The sequence below is a fragment of the Balaenoptera physalus genome (genome assembly GCF_965194825.1).
Source record: "Balaenoptera physalus genome assembly, chromosome: 1".
Classification (NCBI taxonomy): domain Eukaryota; kingdom Metazoa; phylum Chordata; class Mammalia; order Artiodactyla; family Balaenopteridae; genus Balaenoptera; species Balaenoptera physalus.
The window spans coordinates 36,115,079-36,135,087 of NC_138882.1; the positions used below are offsets into that span (position 1 = coordinate 36,115,079).

The 20,009-nt window shown below is 46.7% G+C and overlaps 1 protein-coding gene across 8 annotated transcripts in view; it reads right to left on the bottom strand.

The window, feature by feature from the left end:
• ADORA1 (adenosine A1 receptor) overlaps positions 1 to 7,140 on the bottom strand; it is a 34,943-nt gene extending 27,803 nt beyond the window's left edge. Inside the window, exons 1-2 of one of the 8 annotated variants that reach the window (XM_082434827.1) lie at positions 6,893 to 7,028; positions 5,635 to 6,032 (exon numbers count right to left, since the gene is read on the bottom strand). In XM_082434827.1, the coding sequence (XP_082290953.1) occupies positions 5,635 to 5,975 (341 nt within the window). In that variant the 5' untranslated portion in view covers positions 5,976 to 6,032; positions 6,893 to 7,028. Of the gene's footprint in view, positions 1 to 5,634; positions 6,540 to 6,892 lie in introns of those variants that run through there. The other 7 variants (XM_082434830.1, XM_082434831.1, XM_082434829.1 and 4 more) reach the window with 7 other exon arrangements.
• Positions 7,141 to 20,009: the final 12,869 nt, after the last annotated feature.

Sequence of the window (20,009 nt, forward strand, 5' to 3'; positions counted from 1 at the left end):
GCAAATGGGCAGAGAAATGCCAGGTGCGCCTCTGGGGGTTTTCAGTTTTGGTGAAACTGGGCAGGAGGAGAAGGGAGAGTTGGAGGAAAGGGAGTTGGGAAATATTTAACCTTATAAGAAAATCCTTACAGACAGAAGCTGTGCTATCTACTAGGAGGCAAAACCCAAAGTTCTAGGCTTGGCTCTGATCCTACAAACAATGTGAATTGTGGGTATCACTGTAGTATTATTTGTAAAAATTAAAAATCAGTAACAATCTAGTCAAAATTATAAAAATGAGTCAATAAAATATGATAATCATTTATTCAAAAAATGTTTATAGCATGCCTACTCTGTGCCAGGCATGGGGGTTACATAGGTAGGTGAGCAGATGTGGTCCTGGCCTTTTTGGTGCTTACCAAGCCCAGAAAAACTACCTGGGCCAGGAGAGATGGGGAAGGAAAAATAGATCCACCCGGAGTAACTAACAGAGGAAATGAACCTGGTCTAGCGGGGGAGGGGGTCAGAGAAGGCCTCCTTAAGAAGGGGCTGTTTTAGCTAAGACTTGAAAGATGAATAAAAAGACAATCCAATATTATACCATTATAAAAATCCTTAGAAAATATTCTTTATTGACATGGGGGAAATGATTATAATGTAACATTAAGTGTATAAAATAGGATATAAAAACCATAGATGCACTCAACTATGTAAAAATAATTATCTATCTAACATCTATCTATCTATCTATCTATCATCTATCTATGTGGGAAAATTTTCTGGAACACCAGAAATTTAACAGTAGTGATCTGCAGGTGGCAGAATTACTGGTTATTTTGTCATCTTTATTCCTTTCTATATTTCTCAAATTTTTAACAATAAACATGGATTGCTTTTATGCTTGGAAATAAATATCAAATATCAAACACAACACAGCCTCCAAGGCTCTGCCCCATGACCTCTGGGTAGAGGGGTTCTTCAGAAAGTAGCCTGGCCATTCCCTTGCTTCCAAGCAGCACTCCTAAAGCACTCGGAGGCTTCCTAGATGCCATTCCAATGTCAGCTGGGAGAAGCTTTCACCACTGATATTAATCTGGATTGCCCAGAGTGCTCTTTAGCATAACCCACCTGAAGGCTATCCCTAGTTCAAACAAAGAAATTACCTTTTTAATCACAAAGTTGACATTCTTCCATCACTTTCCCCCTGTAAGCCCACCATTAATTTGCTGACTTAACCTGTGGAGGCTAAAATTTCTCTGTTCTATTCCTTGCAGGTAAGCCTTTTACATCAAAGGCTGGGGAGCAAGAGTCAGAATTAGGAGGAGAAAAGAGGCTGTGGCTCAGTGACCTTGAACATGCTGGAACTCTGGGCCTCTGTTTCCTCTTCTCCAAATGTGAGGGAGTTGGGCATCAGGGCTTGCTATCACTCCTCTTCTGTCTCAGCCACTCTAGGCCAATGACTAATCCATCCATACAGGAGCTAGAGATGGCCTACCTCTGCTGAAAGCAGATGGCACCAATAGAGAGCCCAGGCTAGCTGGGGGGTTGGGGGAGAGGGCTAAATTGATGCCTAAAAGCAAACATACCTTAATCTACCAGATTTCTTTCCCAGAGCTCTGGTCCAGCAGTCTGGCCTCCCCCACACTCTGCTGTACTTCCCTGGCCAGCAGCCCAGTTGGGCAGGCCTCCAGCTGTGGACAGAGGCAGGGCTGCCAGGGGCTCAACTGCCCACTGGAGTGAAGGTGAGGAGGGAGGGAGAGGCACCAAGCATGGGCTGGAGCAGAGTGCAGAGGCCATGGCAAAAATCAGAGGGGAAATATCACCCCCACTGACAGCCGTGAGGAAACTGCTCCATAAATCCTATAGCTTCTCGAGGCTGATTCAAAACACATATGGGCTCACTGGTTAAAGGCATCTCTGGTAGACAGACCTGGATTCAAATCCTGTCTTGGCTCCTGATAAGATGTTTGGGAAAATTACTGAACCTTCCTGAGCTTTAGACCTCAGTGTATCTATAGACGTGTCTAGAATGGGGATAACAATAACCTCTACCAGCAAGAAACTATGAGCATTAAATGAGATAAAGCATATAAAAATATAGCATTGTGCCTAGCTCATAACCACTAGGAGCTTAAAAACACAACACAATCTTCCCAGGATTTCAACACAGTATTGGCAAGAGTCATGGTAAGGAAGAACTATAGAAAGTTAGAGCTGAAAGGAACCTCAGAGACCTCGAATCCAGAATCCAGTCCCTTCATTTAACAGACGGTGGCAGGGGGTGTGGTGGCAAAGAGGAGGCTCAGGGATTGAATAACTTATCCAAGAAGGTTGCACAGCTAGTTTGTAACAGCAAGGTTCAAACTCAGGTATTTCTGACTCCCAAATACCCATCACCCCTTCACCCCACACCAAGCCATCTAGTCACAGACAGGTCTCCTTCCCACAGAGAGGGCTGTGGTGGTCAGGGAGTGGCACTCCTCCCCATAACAAGCCCCCTGGAGTAGGTATCAAGTTGGCACAGAGTGCCACCAAGAAAACCCAGGGATTCCCTAGAAGTAGGAGCTGAGGGGGATGGGGTATCCATTACCAAGCATGTGGAGGTGCCAGGCAAATAACCTGTAAAATACCTTTAAATAACCACAGGTTATTGATGAATCAACAATTTAAGCTTTTTTTTTGTAACTGGATCACACTACACGATGTGAACCTTTTTTTCTCTTGGCTTTCTGCCAAGTGGAAGGAAATAAAATTTGTAGTTGCCTGACCAAACAATGCCTTGCTTGGTGAGGGGCCCAGCTGACTCCTGTCACTGAATGCCCCATACATGCCTCACCAATGCTTGGGCAGTATTTCTCCCTGGTTCCCAGGCCACATCTACCTCTGTCTGGCTTGTCAGGGCAGGGAGCCAGGCACCTGGGGACCTCCGGCAGAAAGGTGTTCTCCCAGACCCAGCAGCCTGCTGACTCCAGCTGCCCAGAGGGCAGCAGCGCAAGCTGTTCCTCCTGCACGGGGACCTGGAGTGACCCGTCACCTCAGCCCAGCCTCCAGGATCCCAGCTTTGGAAGCTAGGCCCAGCAGCCTTTCTCTAACTCAGGAGAAAGACTCCTCTCTCAGGCACTAGTGGGGTGTGGCTCTGAAGGAGCCACCTGAGCTGATAAGGGCAGCTGTGGTCAGGGCCCTGAGGTAGAATGCTGGGAAGATACAGACCACAGCACGATGGTTAGAGGTTAGACCCCTGGAAGGCCTGCCTGAGGCTCAACCGTGTGAGCTCTGAAAACTCATCCAATTCAATCAACATTTACTGAGTGTCTGCTATGCGCCAGACACTATGCTAGGCATTCTGGAGAATTTGTAGAAACGAACAAAATGTGGTCACTGCCCAGGTCGCTGCACTTGAGGCATGACAATCTAGCAAGGAAGAAAAACATGTATAAATATAACTTAACAGTACTTTGACACCTCCCTGGAAATGTGGTGTGTCATGTGTGCCCATGTGTGCGTGCATGTGTATAAGGGCATATGTGTTGTTATGTAAGAGCATCAGTGTGGGGGGGGGGGCGCAGGGCTTGCCTATTCGGACCCACTTTGAACCATATGTTAACAATGATAATAAAACTACAAAATAAACCTACCACTTATGGCTTGCATATAACGCCAAGTGCATTATACAGTACCACGTTCTTTATATGTAGGAGTTTATTATATTCTTCCAATCATCCTAGGAAGAAGGTACTATTATTAATGTCTCCTTTTATTGACGTGTAAGTTAAAACTGAAGGAGGTTAATAAGTGACTTTCTCAAGGTCATACAGCTAGGAATTCATAGCAAGGATTTGAACCCAGGCCTGTATTGTTAGCCTCTATGCATACCTCTGCCTTGGCCCTCCAACGACAGCTCTTAAAGACCCCCAGCTCCTCAAGGCTGGAGCAAGGAGCAACAGAAGCTGTCTTCTGGAAGAATGAGCCTGCAATTCTGCCAGCACAGCCATCGCCATCCCCACAGGACAAGGAGGGCACATTCTGTGGGCCCGTAACCTCTGTTACATCATGACCAGGCCTTTGGTTTGCATTGGCACCCACTCAATAGACCAGATTTCTTAAGCAGCCTTCCTATATTCACATATCTGCATGACTTTCCTAATGTGGCAACACTTTGTTATAATCGCCAGGCTCAGAGGCCCAGCCCACTCTAATGGGTTGAAATCAGGTTCATTGGTATAGCCCAGCCACAACCTGGGGCTAATGGCAGCATGAAGGCCCCTCAGTGGCTGAGCTTACAGGGTTTCTGGGCTGCCTTCCCTGTCTTCCCTTCTCCCCTGAGCGGCAGTCTTCACGTCACCTTCCCTGGGAAACTTGGAGGTTGTGAAGGAGGTAAACAGGGCAGAAACACTGCCATCAGGGGGCTGGGACACTGGGGGAATCAGGAAGGAAGGGGAGCAGTGGAATCAAGGCTCTGCTCCCAACCAGCTTCAGGAGGTTCTCTGGATCTGTTTCCCCTTTACCAGCTCCTACTTCACCTCCCTTATAGGATCATGATGAAAAGAGGAAAAACATGGTGCATTATAAAATCTTTGAAAAATTAAATGTGTACAAATGTAATGCAAACAGGAGAAACATGGGTGCCTAGGCCTGCCTGGGCAAGTTGTCAGGCGAGGCCAGAGGCTCCACGTCCCAGTTATGGAAGCTACTCCAGGGACAGCAGGTGCCGAAGACGTCTAGAACTCCGCAGTAGAAAGGGAATCTACTGGTGAGAAGATTTAAAGAGGGGGCAAGCACGCCTCACAAGAATGTCCCAGTGAGGCCAGCACTGGCAGTGTGCCCAGGCATTTGCTGGCACTTGGTGGCCCAGGCACTGCCTGGTGACAAGATTATGGCCTGGCAGGCCCAGGGAAAGAGCCCCAATGTGGACTGGACACCTGCATGACAGGACTGCCACTATTAGGTCACCCACCCTGGTGCTGCCTGGACACAGCATAAGCACCTCTGCTGTGACCGGAAACACAACATGGTTTTGCAACACAACAGGAACATTAAGAGCCTGCCTCCTCCTGCCTGCAACAGAGATCCCATAAGTGGGAGTTGGGCAGAGGTAAGCAGACTGTCTGGGTTCAACAGGACAGCCCTGGGGCATGGAGCTGGCTAGCACAAGGGTATCTGCAGAACAAGAAAGAGTATCCTCAGGAAGCTTTCCCAGGTCTGGTTAGAGAAGCAGCACTCCTGTCCGTGGTGTGCCACCCTAAGCCCACCCTAGCAATCTGCTCTGCCCCTTCCACTTCCCTCAAACTGGTGGAGATCAGCTCATTCCCAACCAGGGCTCACTGTCCACCCCACCCCCGCCCCCCCAGGCCAGGCTGAACAGGCAGCCTCAGGTTCCCTGGCTGGGTCAGGAGAACAGTGGAGCTTCAGCTCTGGGGTCCTGAGCACTGCCAGGTTCACATTCCTCCAGCCACCCAGCCCCCTCCTGCTTCAACTTCAGTTCAGCCTGATACTGTAGAGCAGAGGAGAGGAAGGCAGAGTGAGGGCTGGGGCACAATGGCCCAGAGACTATCCGGCTTACTTGGGGTCTTATGCTCTACCTTTTATCCTCTCTAGATGGCCCTCAAGCCACCCAGCATGGGGCACAGCAGGTACCTTCAGCTGCTCTGGACTCACCTGAGCGGGATCTTGACACGGAGGTAGCGGTCGACAGCAATTGCCAGCAGGGCCAAGATGGAGCTCTGAGTGAGGATGAGGACAGGGCAGGCGACCATGAGGCAGGTGTGGAAGTAGGTCTGTGGCCCAATGTTGATGAGGATGGCAAGTGGGATGACCAGAGCGCCCACTGCCACATCAGCCACTGCCAGGGACACGATGAAGCAGAACGTGGCATCCCGCAGTGCCTGGTTCACCTTCACTGCCCAGATCACCAGCACGTTCCCAGGCACGGAGACCAGGGCGATGAGCACCTCGATGCCAATATACGCGGCCTGGAAGGCCGAGATGGAGGGCGGCATGGTGGGCACAGGCTGGGCACATCAGCAGACAGGCACCAAGGGGCAGGAGGCAAGCACCTGTGGTCACGGAAGCCTGGGGTGGGAAGGCCTGTCTGGGAGGGGGAGGGGAACCCAGGCAGCTCTGGAAGTCCAGCTGCCCTTTGGAGATGTGCCCCACTTGGCACATCTAGTGCCTGCCCAAGCTGGTGGGGTACCCTAACCCTTTCTCTGCCGAATCTTTGTCCCCTCCCCTTATCAATCCCAGAGGATCCATTCGACAACATAAAATAGCAGCACTCACTCCTCCACTGGCTTTTCTATCAGGTGTGAGGCAGTTCCCAGCACACACTCACCCAACAGGGGTCCCCCGTGCTTGGCTCTGCCTACCCATGCCCACAGAACAGGATGCAGGGAGCTCACCATCCTGTCTGCTGGTGGCCAGGGAGTCCCAGAGGCGGTGCCCAAAGTTCCGGGCACCTGGTGCCGCTCAGGGCTTGAGGCCGCGCCAGGCAGGGCTGGGCTCTCAGCACCGCGCGCAGCAGCTCACAATCCTCCAGGCTCCCGCCGCAGAGCTCCTAGCCCGGCCTTTCAGGCAATCACATGGTGCGGCAGAGGCTCAGCCCGGACGCTTTTAAAGACGTAGCGCCCCTGTTTCGCACCTGGGACTGGTCTGGCAGACGTGGGTCTGGAGGACTGAGCCCAGCACCAAGCCAGGGTGCAGGGTCCCCTTTCCCCAGCTTGCAGCGCACACATGCCCTGCGCCCACCCACCAGAGGCACTGCTGGCTCCTGCTTCCTAGCAGTCCCCGGTCCCGGTCCGGCTCTGCCAGGGACCCTCGCACACACCCTGCCCCAAGGGGGCATTCTAGTCGCCTCTTTCAACCCTTTCCTGCATCCCCACTGGGGATGACCCGGAGGCGAACTGAGGTACAGACTTACCCAAGGTGACCAAAGCTGGCGGAGCTCCTAGCCACCTGAATGGTTCTGTCCAAGCGCCCTCCCAGCTCCACGCCTTGGGCAGCCTCTTGCTCCAGGGATGCCTGAAGAATCCAGGGCCAGCCTGTCAGGTCCAGAGGGATGGCAGCTGTCTGGGACTCGACTCGGGCACCCGGCGCCTCCGTCGCCCACGGCGCCAGAGCTGAGTGGCAGTCGGGCTCCGCACAACCGGGGGGGTGGGTGGGGGCGGCGGCGGCACCGCGGGGCCCCTCCCTCCTGGCCCTCTGTCTCCTCCCCCATCCCCTCCTCTAAACAAAGGCAGTGATTCTGGGTGAGAAAAGCTGGGAAATGTGAGCTTGTCGTAGGGTTTGATGTGTGGATCCTGTCTCAAGAGTGGACAGCGGTGCAGCCTCCCTGTGTTCACTCTCCCTCTCTTCTCACATGTGGGGTGTCAGCGATCCCTCCCCCTGTCACAGCAAGGCATCTCACCTGCAAGACTCCAGGATGCCCCCCTTCTCCATTTCCCCCAACAGTCAGTTGGAAGTCCTGGCACACTCCAGGACCCCTCAATCCTGAAACCCTGCTTTCCCATGAAATCAGCCCCTGCATATTCCAGCACACATTGCTTTGCAGGCTCTATCCTGAGTAATTATGTTCCTTTCTCCTCTATCTGGTAATTTCCATTTTACAGAAGAGGACACTGAGGCTCAGAGAAGTGACCTAGCTTCACAAGGTCATCTACATCAGTGTCACCTCTTCGTGTGCTCCTTTTCTTTCCTCCTTCTCCCTCTTCATAGCACAGTACCTAAGCCATAGGTATCCAGTCCAATTTCCACATGTTATTGATGAAAAAGCAGACCCAGGGAAGGAAGGGACTTTCATAAGTTCCCACAGCAAATTCTAACAGAACCAGAGTAAGAAACCATGCTCCTGACTCCCAGCACAGGGCTCTCCACCACTGTGCTCCATCCTGATCCCACTCTTGGCTGTCTCCCGCCACAGTTTCAGTTTAGGTGGACCACTGGTATTGCCTAAGGACCACCCCACGGCAGATGCTCACTCAGACCAGGTGCCTTACAAAGAACCCGACTTGAGAAATCCTTGTTCATGGATATTGGGAAAGAGCTCTATGAGGGCGAAGAGAGGCTGGGAGACCCCAATGCCACCTGACCACATCCCAGTCACTGAGGTCACTGCATTCTTGTTGGGTTTCAGGATGTCAAGAGAGGAGTTCTGCTGAGAGGAGGGTGCCAACTAAAACTGCCACTTGTCATCTGCCTCTACAAGGATTAGGTCACTAGCCACTGCAGTCCCTGATCTTCAGCACGGGAGCTCAGGGCAGAGATCAGGAACGAGGCACTCTAATGAGTTTTAGATTGTAATATGTGAATCATGACTAAGTGTTAAAATGAAACTATGAGCTCTCTGGTTGTATCTGTCTATATGTCTATGTTGGCATATATGTCTTTACCTTTGGATGGTATTAGCTGTACTTAATTGGCTTAAAGGAAATTAAGTGCTTATATAAATTTCTCAGAAAGGAAACTTGCCAGAATGAATTTTGTGTTCATGTGAACTAGGAAATATTCAGTATTAAAATAATACCTGGTATTAAAGTTAAAGTTTGTAGATTTAATTAATATAGATATGTCTTTAGAGTCATCAACATTAAGTGTAATACTTTTATTGTATCAATACCTAGATTTCATAGAAGTCAAATAAGATCTTATTACATCCGTTGCAAACTTGTCAGCAAGAAAAATAACTTGGTATGATGAAATTTTTATAAGTAAATTAAATGTAAGTGAGATAAGAGCTTTTGGGTGAACTCTTTAGGAGTAATTATATTTTAAGAATGTCTACTTAAAAATAATCTCTCCAGATATTTGGTAACTTAAAAGTTTAGAGTTGTGCTAAGTTAAGTTAAATGATAGAAGTTTATTGAATAGCTGTCATTCCCAAATAAAATAGGATACTGAAACATTAATTACTGAACATTGGCTTCCTTTTACAGAGAAACTAAAGGTATTGAGGATTATTAATAAATGTATTTGGTGCCACACTGAGACATTTTCTATAAAAAAGCACATTTTTTTTAGAAGTTATTATTGGTATTCATGTTTTCCAATCTACAGAATGCTAATGTAGAAGACAGTTCCCAATTGCTTACTTTTTCATTCTCACTAGAAATTAAGGTGTTTAAGAGTTGAGGATTCTAATTTAAATATGTCATTAAAGCTACTTGAAATAATAAAGGAAACATTTCAGTATGCAGCAAGAAAGTAGGATGTGTGTTTTCAATAAAGGAAGTTATGAGGACTAGAATTGCATTTCACTAAGGGAAAAGTAATTTTGTCCTAGAGCTGGATGGAGAAAATAAGGGCCAAACTAATATGGGTACAGAAAATGATGGAAGGTTTGTGGGAAAGGAACCCTGAGAAGAGTTTTGTGCATGGTCAGGATTGGCTAAATTTAGAATAACTTTAATCGAGTAAATAAATTTTAAAAGTAAGTTGGTGCAAAACTTGAATTTGGTTTTTCTCTCTGTAAAGAGGACAAAGTTTTCTTAAAATGTCGATCTGCTTTTGATAACAGATTTTAAGTTTCTCTACATTTTCAGTGATTTGTTCTGTATTTGTCTTTGAAATCTTTTATTGTCACTTTGGTTAAATGAATAAGTACTATTTCACAATGACCTATGATCCTATTTGACCAAGTGTTTTAAAACCTTTTTGTTATTTTTTGACAAACTTCCCAAATCAAATTCTAATGAAGTTTCTTTGACCTCTAGCTAACTTTGGGATGTTTTAAGGGGCCCTAAAACATCCCAAAGAAAGATATTAAACTAATTAGATTCATTTGGTATGTTAATTACATGGGAAGCATTGTCAAATGGGTAATAAATCTTCTTAGGTTATATTGTATGGGTAAATGTTTTTAATCTAGATATTCTAGAAATTATATGGAATTTCTAAAACTATGGTATGTCCTGGTAAAATGTTATCAGTCATAATTCTAGTTATTATCTTAAAATGTTGTATGTCAAAGCAGTAACCAAGTTTTTTTGTCAATGACAATGTAATCAGGTCTTTAACTGTGCTTTCTTAAGTCTTTGTCATTCATAGACAGTTACTGTTTTACACTTATGCCTGCAAAAATGCTTCCTCTTCAAGAAGACTCATAGCAAGAACTTTCTGACAAGTTACAGCAAAGCCAAATGTTAAAAAAGCCTATATGACCAATTATATGAGTCATTAGACCAAGTTTATTGAAACCAGACTTATTTTGCAAACAAATTAGTCAACGTGCTGTATTTGGTAGAAATGAAGGTAATTTTAGAGAGAAAAAGATTACGTTTCAGTGGATTTTAAATTCTAAATTTGTTAATTGAGGTCTGTATTCACTGCCTAAGACTCACTTCACACATAGGTCTTTGTTGTTATGTTATATTATTGTAAAGTTTAATTGAATTATTAAAAACACTCTAAGTTTGTTTCTGAAGCTTATCTCAGTAATCTATCTTTGGATGAAGATCAGATGCCCCATGACCTGAAACCAGGAGAGTATACATACTGGAAAAGACATAATTTAAAAGACTATCTCCAACCTAGATGGAAAAACCCTTATCAGGTACTCTTAAGTAGCTCATGCACAGCAAAATTGAAGAGAATTGACTCTTGGATTAGTATACCCTCTTAGAAAGGGCTCCTGCACTGACCCAGCCTATAGAGAGGACTTCAGACCTTAAAATCACCTTAAAACAATGCTCAAGCAGAGAAGAAACTACCAGACTAGGATAAGAGGAAGACAACATCTGAAGTAGAGAGCTGACCCAAGATGCTGGACCAGGCCTCTATACCAATTACTTTGATAATTGCTCACACCTTTGCTTATGAACCAACTATATATCACAATCTTATGCAGAGTTAAAGTTCATCCAATTGTTAGGTTTATGGTCAATTACCTATATCCAGTATTTCTGGGTTACATTGGTGGATTTCTCCCCTCCAAGGCTCTAATTGGAAGGCCCTTAGGGAATTATTCTAGAAGAAAGAAATTATAGCTCTGTTCAGGTCATTACTGGTATTACTAGGTGGGATCCCCTCACCTGGCCATTTAATAATACCTGCTCTAACTCTGACCATAAATATGAATTTTCTTCTAAAGTTACTCAAGTTCAGTCAGAGCAACAATTCAAATTTCAGCCAAGGAATATAATCTCCCTCAGTTGTGGGATGGATTTATATGGCTAACACCAGGCTATAATCATTTAAGTTTAAGGTCCCTCTTGAGTTGGGAACCATATGAAGGATAACCAGCATAATAACACTAGGAAATTGGGTTGGGTGCCTTATGAATAAAACCAATATATAATTTCCCTTAAAGATAAGGATTGGTACAGAATTGACTGAGATGACTGGGGATATACTGGGTTACACCTAATGGAAGTTCTTGGCATTGTATTTTGCCTGATTTACAAAATTGTTCTTTCTTGCATTACCAAATGTATGACTGAGCCTCTGATAAAATGATGACTAGGCGACTTGAAGCAGTTGACCAATTACATAGTTCTATATGAATGACTGTTATAGTGTAACTCAATATGGAAAAAAGCAACAATAAGGAATCATTTCCTGGACCATAACAGACTAGTAAGACAGGTGGTCCAGAGAAGTTTGGCTACCATTAATAAGGTCTAGTCCAGTAATAGCACATTGAAAGTAGCAGGATACAAAATTAATGCACAGAAATCTCTTGCATTCTTATACACTAATGATGAAAAATCTGAAAGAGAAATTAAGGATACACCCCCATTTACCATTGCAACAAAAAGAATAAAATACCTAGGAATAAACCTACCTAAGGAGACAAAAGACCTGTATGCAGAAAACTATAAAACACTGATGAAAGAAATTAAAGATGATATAAAGAGACGGAGACATATATCATGTTCTTGGATTGGAAGAATCAACATTGTGAAAATGACTCTACTACCCAAAGCAATCTACAGATTCAATGCAATCCCTATCAAACTACCACTGGCATTTTTCACAGAACTACAACAAAAAATTTCACAATTTGTATGGAAACACAAAAGACCCCAAATAGCCAAAACAATCTTGAGAAAGAAAAACAGAGCTGGAGGAATCAGGCTCCCTGACTGACTTCAGACTATACTACAATGCTACAGTAATCAAGACAGTATGGTACTGGCAAAAAGCAGAAATATAGATCAATGGAACAGGATAGAAAGCTCAGAGATAAACCCAAGCACATATGGTCACCTTATTTTTGATAAAGGAGGCAAGAAAATACAATGGAGAAAAGACAGCCTTTTCAATAAGTGGTACTGGGGAAACTGGACAGCTACATGTAAAAGAATGAAATTGGAACACTCCCTAACACCATACACAAAAATAAACTCAAAATGGATTAAAGACCTAAATGTAAGGTCAGACACTATAAAACTCTTAGAGGAAAACATAGGCAGAACACTCTATGACATAAATCACAGCAAGATCCTTTTTGACCCACCTCCTAGAGAAATGGAAATAAAAACAAAAATAAACAAATAGGACCTAATGAAACTTCAAAGCTTTTGCACAGCAAAGGAAACCATAAACAAGACAAAAAGACAACCCTCAGAATGGGAGAAAATATTTGCTAATGAAGCAACTGACAAAGGATTAATCTCCAAAATTTACAAGCAGCTCATGCAGCTCAATATCAAAAAAACAAACAACCCAATCCAAAAATGGGCAGAAGACCTAAACAGACAATTCTCCATAGAAGACATACAGATTGCCAACAAACACATGAAAGAATTCTCAACATCATTAATCAGTAGAGAAATGCAAATCAAAACTACAGTGAGATATCACCTCACACCAGTCAGAATGGCCATCATCAAAAAATCTACAAACAATAAACACTGGAGATGTGTGGAGAAAAGGGAACCCTCTTACACTGTTGGTGGGAATGTAAATTGATACAGGCACTATGGAGAACAGTATGGAGGTTCCTTAAAAAACTAAAAATAGAAATACCATATGACCCAGCAATCCCACTACTGGGAATATACCCTGAGAAAACCATAATTCAAAAAGAGTCATGTACCACAATGCTCATTGCAGCTCTATTTGCAATAGTCAGGAAATGGAAGCAACCTAAGTGTCCATCGACAGATGAATGGATAAAGAAGATGTGGCACATATATACAATGGAATATTAGCCATAAAAAGAAATGAAATTGAGTTATTTGTAGTGAGCTGGTTGAACCTAGAGTCTGTCATACAGAGTGAAGTAAGTCAGAAAGAGAAAAACAAATACTGTATGCTAACACATATATATGGAATCCAAAAAAAAAAAAAAAAAAGTGGTCATGAAGAACCTAGGGGCAGGATGGGAATAAAGACGCAGACCTACTAGAGAATGGACTTGAGGACACGGGGAGGGGGAAGGGTAAGCTGGGACAAAGTGAGAGACTGGCATGTACATATATACACTACCAAATGTAAAACCGATAGCTAGTGGGAAGCAGCCGCATAGTACAGGGAGATCAGCTCGGTGCTTTGTGACCACCTAGAGGGGTGGGATAGGGAGAGTGGGAGGGAGGGAGACTCAAGAGGGAAGAGATATGGGGATATATGTTTATGTATAGCTGATTCACTTCGTTATAAAGCAGAAACTAACACACCATTGTAAAGCAATTATACTCCAATAAAGATGTAAAGAAAAAAAAATAGCACATTGAGTGGCCTGTCAACGAAATCCTCATCTGGCCTAGGAATGAGCATTCCTAGCACCATGGAACAAAATGATCATAAAATGCCTCCTAAACTATGGTCGAATTTAGGACCATGAGGGGTCCCTGCCAGCTAAAAATTGTCATTTGCCATCTGCCTCTACAAAAATTAGGTCACTAGCCACTGCAGTAGCTGACCTTCACCCAGGAGTTCAGGGCAGAGATCAGGAATGAGGACCTCTGTGTTCTGGGAAAATCTGGAAGATTAGGCCTTCAGATAGTTATTTTCAGGAGAATATTGTATGAGCCCAATTTCTTGTATTTTCTCATATCTAGAAAAGCACTAAAATCATTAATGGAGACATTTGCGCCTTGTGACTAGCAGCAACCCTCTGCCAAAATGTGTGCTTGATTGCACGTAATCCCTCTTCACCAAAATCACATATATACTGACCTCTCCCGCACTTCTTTGGGGCAGTTCCTCAGAGCTATCTGAGAAGCTGTCTCCAGGCTCTGGTCCTCCTTTTGCCCCAAATAAAACTTAATGCACAACTCTCATGTTGTGCATTTTTTTCAGTCAACAAGGGTGAGCACACACCTTTTGCTGGGAGTCTGTGCTGAATCACAGTGAGGCCTGGGGTGGGGCCTGAACCTGAGTAGCTGGGAGGAAAAGGGTAAGGGTGGGTTGAATCTTCCTAGGGGAGGAGGAAGCCCAGCATGGGGAAAGCTAACTTCCATTTCTACCTTCAGGGGGAGCAAAGAATCTATGCCTCAAATAGCAAAATTGCAATCTTTCCCTAGAGCCTAGCTGGAGAAACTGGAACATGTCAACTCTCCTTCCCCCTTTCCCCTCTGCTTCCCCTACAGATTTCCTCCACACTCCAGATGGCATCCTAAAGGTCTGCTTATTCCCCATGTCATGTGAACATACAAGGCTTGTGTCCATGCCCCTGCCTCTCAGCCCTTTATTTGGCCCAAATTATTTTTGGTTCAAGCCTTTCTCTTAATTTTCACTCAGCTTCCTAATTTTCACTCATCTAGCTGTCATAAAAACCTGCAAAGACCCAGGCAGGCCTGGCTTGGGGCAAGGGGTGTATGATTGGGTCACCCTATCTAAACTTCAGCAGCAACTTCAGCTCTGGAGACAACAGATCCCCTGCCACACACACACACACACACACACACACACACACACACACTCCCACCCCCAATTCTTCTCACTTCACCATGGATTGTTGACATGTAGTAGATACATTTGCATAATACCTGTAGGCAATGTGTTTGTTCCTCAGCTCTGGGTAAAATAAACCAAAACAGTTTTCCCTTCTCTCCTCCCTCCCTCCTTCCCTCCCTCCCTCCACCCCCTGCCTGTTTCCAGGGTCAGGTCTTCTGGGGGATTAGACTGGCCTCTTTGAGAACAGAGCTGATTCAGTCAGAGTCCATCCTGGAGAGCTGCTCTGGGAAAAGCACACCATCTCCTCAGAGTCTTCTGGGAGGGAGAGGGTGGGGGTGTTCGTGGTAAACACAGTGCTCCTGGACAGCAGGTCCCTTTGGTGCAGTGAAAAGACCACTTGATTGAGAGTCAGAAGAGCTAGAAGCTGGCTTCTGGACCACACTCTGCCACTCACTGGCTACATGGCCCCAGCCAAGTTACTTTTCCTCTCCTGGCTTCAGTTTATCCATCAGTCATCTCAAACAATTGACATCTATCATCCTGTCCTGCTCTGACAGCCGGTAAGTCTGTTCCAAGGTGGAAAAAATGCCAAGATGGAGCCCTTCGGCACGTGACTTTTCCATCTAGAAACTTCTAAGTCCAGGCTACCACATCTAGGACAGATTCCAGGGCTGAGAGGAGGGGAGGTTTGTGGTGGGGGAAGTAGAGAAGGGGGTCAGAGGTCTATAGTGGGCAGAGGATGATGTGGAGAGGTGTAGGCAGAACAGGTAGAACAAAGCTGTCTGGAATTTACACTGAGCCAAAAACTCTGGCTTTCACAGTATGTCCAGGACACCCTGACTACATGACCCTCCCCATGGCCAGGGTCCACTTATGCTCTGGAGACATGTGACCTCCATGCTTTCACCTGCCTTGAACAGCACAGCCTTGGTTTCCTCATCCATAAAATTGATGTAGGAAAACCACCCCATAGCATGGTTATGAGGGCTTAATGAGCTGACTTATGGAGTGTCTAGCACAGATATTTTATCAACAAGGCAAGTAGGCAGCCCCAAGCAGGTGGAGTACTCGGGGTAGAAAGAGTAGAAGAGTGAAAAATTCTGGAATCTGCTCTGTGCAGCCAGTCATGCTAAAGCCCCACAGGTACCAGGTTTAGGTGTCCTTAAATGTACCCAGTGAAAAGCTTCTATTTGGCATGTGGCTCTGGGAGCAAGATAACATCACAGAGGGTCTAAAGACCCCCAGGGCCTGGCCTCATCCCCTCTACCCCTTTATCTCTTTGTCCTGCTTCTGTCCTCCCAAGGCCCCTGTCCCGGGTTTCTCCACTGACCCTTCACACCTACAGTCTCTGCATTGGGGGAAAGGGTGGATAGGGGGGAGGGAGGGCTGATGTGGAAACAACTCCTGAGGGGCAGCCCTGCATGTCTTCCTTCCTTGAGTTCTCCAAACTGGGCTAGACACCCCAAGTCAGGAAGGGGCCTGCCCATGGAGGTGGAAGCCATCCCAGTCACCCCTCAGGACACCAGCAGGGAAAGGGGGTGTCAAGGCTCGGCTCAGCTCCGGGTGGGTAAATGAGGTTTTAGGATTCTCCCCTTCCCAACAGCAGGAGGTCATTTTGGTCCTTGTCTTATTTTTCAGCATTGTTCTGGGCAGCATGTGTACGAGGAGAAGGAGGAAGAGGAGCAGGGCTGGGAAAGGACAGGCAGTTTGGAAGGAAAAGATTTCTGGATGGCAGGGAAGCCCCCGGCCTTTTCCCAGTGGGGCCCACCCCAAGCCAAGTCTGTCTCTGCAGCAGCTTCGCTGAAGTTCCCTTCCTCTCCTTTTTTCCTCTACCCTTCCCCCTTCAGATTTGGAATCTAAGTCTCTGCCTCCTTCTCCCTACCTCGTCCTCTCTCCCTTCTCCAGGATCAGAGGTTCCTATGGGGAAGATGCTGGGTAGTAGTGTCAACTCAGGCTGAGTATTCCCTGTGGATCGGTGTGTTTGTGAGGTCAGGGGGGCGTGGGATAAGTCAGGGCCAGTTAGTCCAAGTCCCTCCAGACAGCACGGAACTGTTCCTAAATCCTGAAGATGTCACTTTCATTTCTTCTTAAACTCATTGTTCGTTCGTTCATTAATCCATTCATTGATTCTATTCAACAGACATTTATTGAACCCCTTTTGTTGTATCAGACAGTGAGCTGAGCACTGGGGGTACAGAGATAAGAAAACCTCCCAGTCAGGTGGGGAACAGAAGGCATAAACAACCCCAAAACACAGTCCCTCCTGTGAGGATTGGGGAAGATTTTTTCTACTTCGAACCTCAGTCTTTCTACCCCCACTGATGAGTACTTCCTCCTGTTGAATTTCAGCAGGCATGGAAAAGAGCTTATGCCAGTGCTAGACGGATCGCTATGATACGATAAACAGAGAATCCCCTCAGGGCTTGGCAAAGGAGCCTCCAAAGGCTGGGAAGGAGGGTCAGGTCTTAGGGGTTCATAGAGCTGCTCCTGTTTTAGCTGTTTTGACTTATATGACATATGGGTTGCTGGTATAAGATTTTATTAGCCATGTGACTTTAAAAAAATTTGAAAATCTGAGCTTCAACTCAACCTGCCCATTGTATAGATAAGAGAACTGAGACCCAGAAAGGCAACAAACTCGTTCCCACCCATCCATGAGTTGGGGGGCAGAGCCTGATGCCTGGGGAGATGTCTGGAGGTGAGCCATGCTCAGAGAATCCCTCAGGCACCAGCGCTTCAAACTCAGAACTTGGTTGAGTGAGGGTTTTGGCTTTCACACCCTCCCCATCTCACATGGGAGGGAGGCAGGCTGTGAACATACACAGGTGGACACACATTTCTACAATAATTAATCCCCCTCACAGTCGCATAGCAGCTTAGTGTTCACACAAACACACATTATGCCTCACATAACAGCATCTCATTTAATGCTCACCACACACCTGGGAAGTAGCAAAGCAGGTGTTATTAGTCCCAATTCATAGATGAAGAAACCAAGGCTGAGGGTAGTTAAAGGACAGCCATGCAGCAGAGATGAGACTGACCCAGATGTGATGTGCTTTACTCAGGGAGGTGTGTGTGAGGGTCAAGGGGTGACTAGAACCCCTGAACCAATTGGTCTGCGAGGGGTTTCTGGAGGAGGAGAACCTCCAGCAGCCCCATCCATTCATTTACTTGCTCAGCTGGTTTTTATTAAGGACCTCCTATGAAGATGACACTATTCTAAGGGGCCCTCCAAGAGCTCAAACCTCGGGGGCTGGAGTGTCAAGTCTGCTCCGGGGTGTGTTCTGAGTGCCATAGACAAAGGAGAGAGCACATGGGGCCAGCAAGGGCTAGTAGCAACCTTGGAAGATGGGGAAGACGCTCTGTTTTTGTGCAGAGGGGCTGGTGGCATGGAGGAGAGTATTCTGGACAGACAGCAAGAGCAAACAGCCTGAGCAAGGGAGGTATGTTTTGGGCAAGGCCAGGGGCTTGGCGAGAGCATTGGCCTCCAGCTGGGCTGATGGGTGATAGTGAAGGGTTACGTTTCTGAAAGCTTCCCAGGGGAGGCTGAGAAGACTGCAGTGGGCGGTGCACCCAAGTAAAGCTGGAAGGCCTCGGTGCCTGTCCCAGCTCCACACTTCAGCCCTGAGTGAACCCCCGCAATTCACCACATCTCTCTGAGCCTCAGTTCTCTTACCCATAAAGGAGGGACAATCACATATTACCTATTTTATTTATTTGAAAGTGTTTTTCAGGTTGTAAATCACTAGGCAGATATCATGGTCTGTCCTATTGGTGATGGAAAGCCTTTGTAGATTTTTGAGCAGGAGACTGAAGGATCTGAAAGAGCCTTTGGAAAGATCATTCTGTGACTCTGCAGAGTGAGATGGAAGAGCGAGAGGGTAAAAGCAGGGAGACCTGTCAGAGGTAACAGCAGTCTTGGTCAAAGAAGATTAAAAGCCAAACATAAGAGGAAGCAGGGGGAACAGAGGAGATGAGCAAGAGAGATGTCACATAGGATTCCCGGGCTCCTTGGCCAGTCAAGCAGAACAGCCAGGCACAGATGACTCTTGGATTTCAAGCTTGAACTCCTGGGGAAATGCTGATGCCTATAAGGGAGATAGGGAGCAGCAGAAGCTGGTTGTGGGGACTGGAGAAGGATGCGAAGTCCACTCCTGGACAGGTTGGTGGGATGTGCTTATGGCAACATCCAGGCGCAGGGTCCAGCAGGCTGGTGGAAATGGCCAAGGGGACAACTGGAACTCCCCTTGATGTCTGGGTCATCTCAATTGTGTTCTGGGAGAGATGAGATCACTCAGGGAGAAGATGTAGAAGAGAAGTTGGAAAGAAGCAGGGCTGTGCCCATAGCACCAGGGAGGGAGAGCAGCCAGAGTGGGGAGCAGGCTAGCAGGTATTTCAGGAAGAAGGGTCCTGCGGGGGTTCAGGGCTGGAGAGCAGCTGTGAATGATACGAGGGGGAAGTGGTAAGATTTTGTGACAAGAAGGGGGAAGAGTGGGGTAGAAGTACCATCTCACAGGTTAACACTGGAGCAGGCAGGAAAAGGTGGGGGTGTGGGTGCAGATGAGGCTTTGAAAGGGTTTGGCAGGGAAGAGAATAAAAGATGGACTGTTAGCTGCAAGAGAGTGGGGTCAAAAAGAGGTTGGTTTTAGATGGGGAGAACTGAGCATGCTCACAGCCTGAGGGAGGGACGCAGTGGCAAGGAAGAGATGAATCAGAGGGAAGAGAGACTGAGAAGAGACCCTACTTGTCAAGGTCCTAAGTGGTTAATGACGGCTGCTGGGCACAGAGTTTTGGATGCTCAGAAACTTGGAAGTACTAGTGCTCCAAGCCCCTCTCCCCTACCCCCACTGAATCTTGAGGGGAGGCTCCCAGGTCTCCTGCCCCAACCCAGTCTCTCCGAAAAGCCCCTCCACTCCCCTGCCCCCACCCACACCCGACACGAAGCCAGCAGTTTGCCCTGCCATGTTGCACATCAGTTGAAGAACCAGCCTTCTCTCAGCATCAGCTCCTCTTCATCTGGGTCCATGGCCCAGCCCCCACTCCTGACACCAGCCCACAGGGTATTTGCTATGAATTTCTTGGCTTCTTTGGCCCTTGACGGCAGCCAAAAGGGCATCTCTGGGCAATCCCCCTGCCACCCCACCACAGGCTGGAAGACCTGGAGTTGACTACCATTAGAGCTCACACCTCCCGGCACA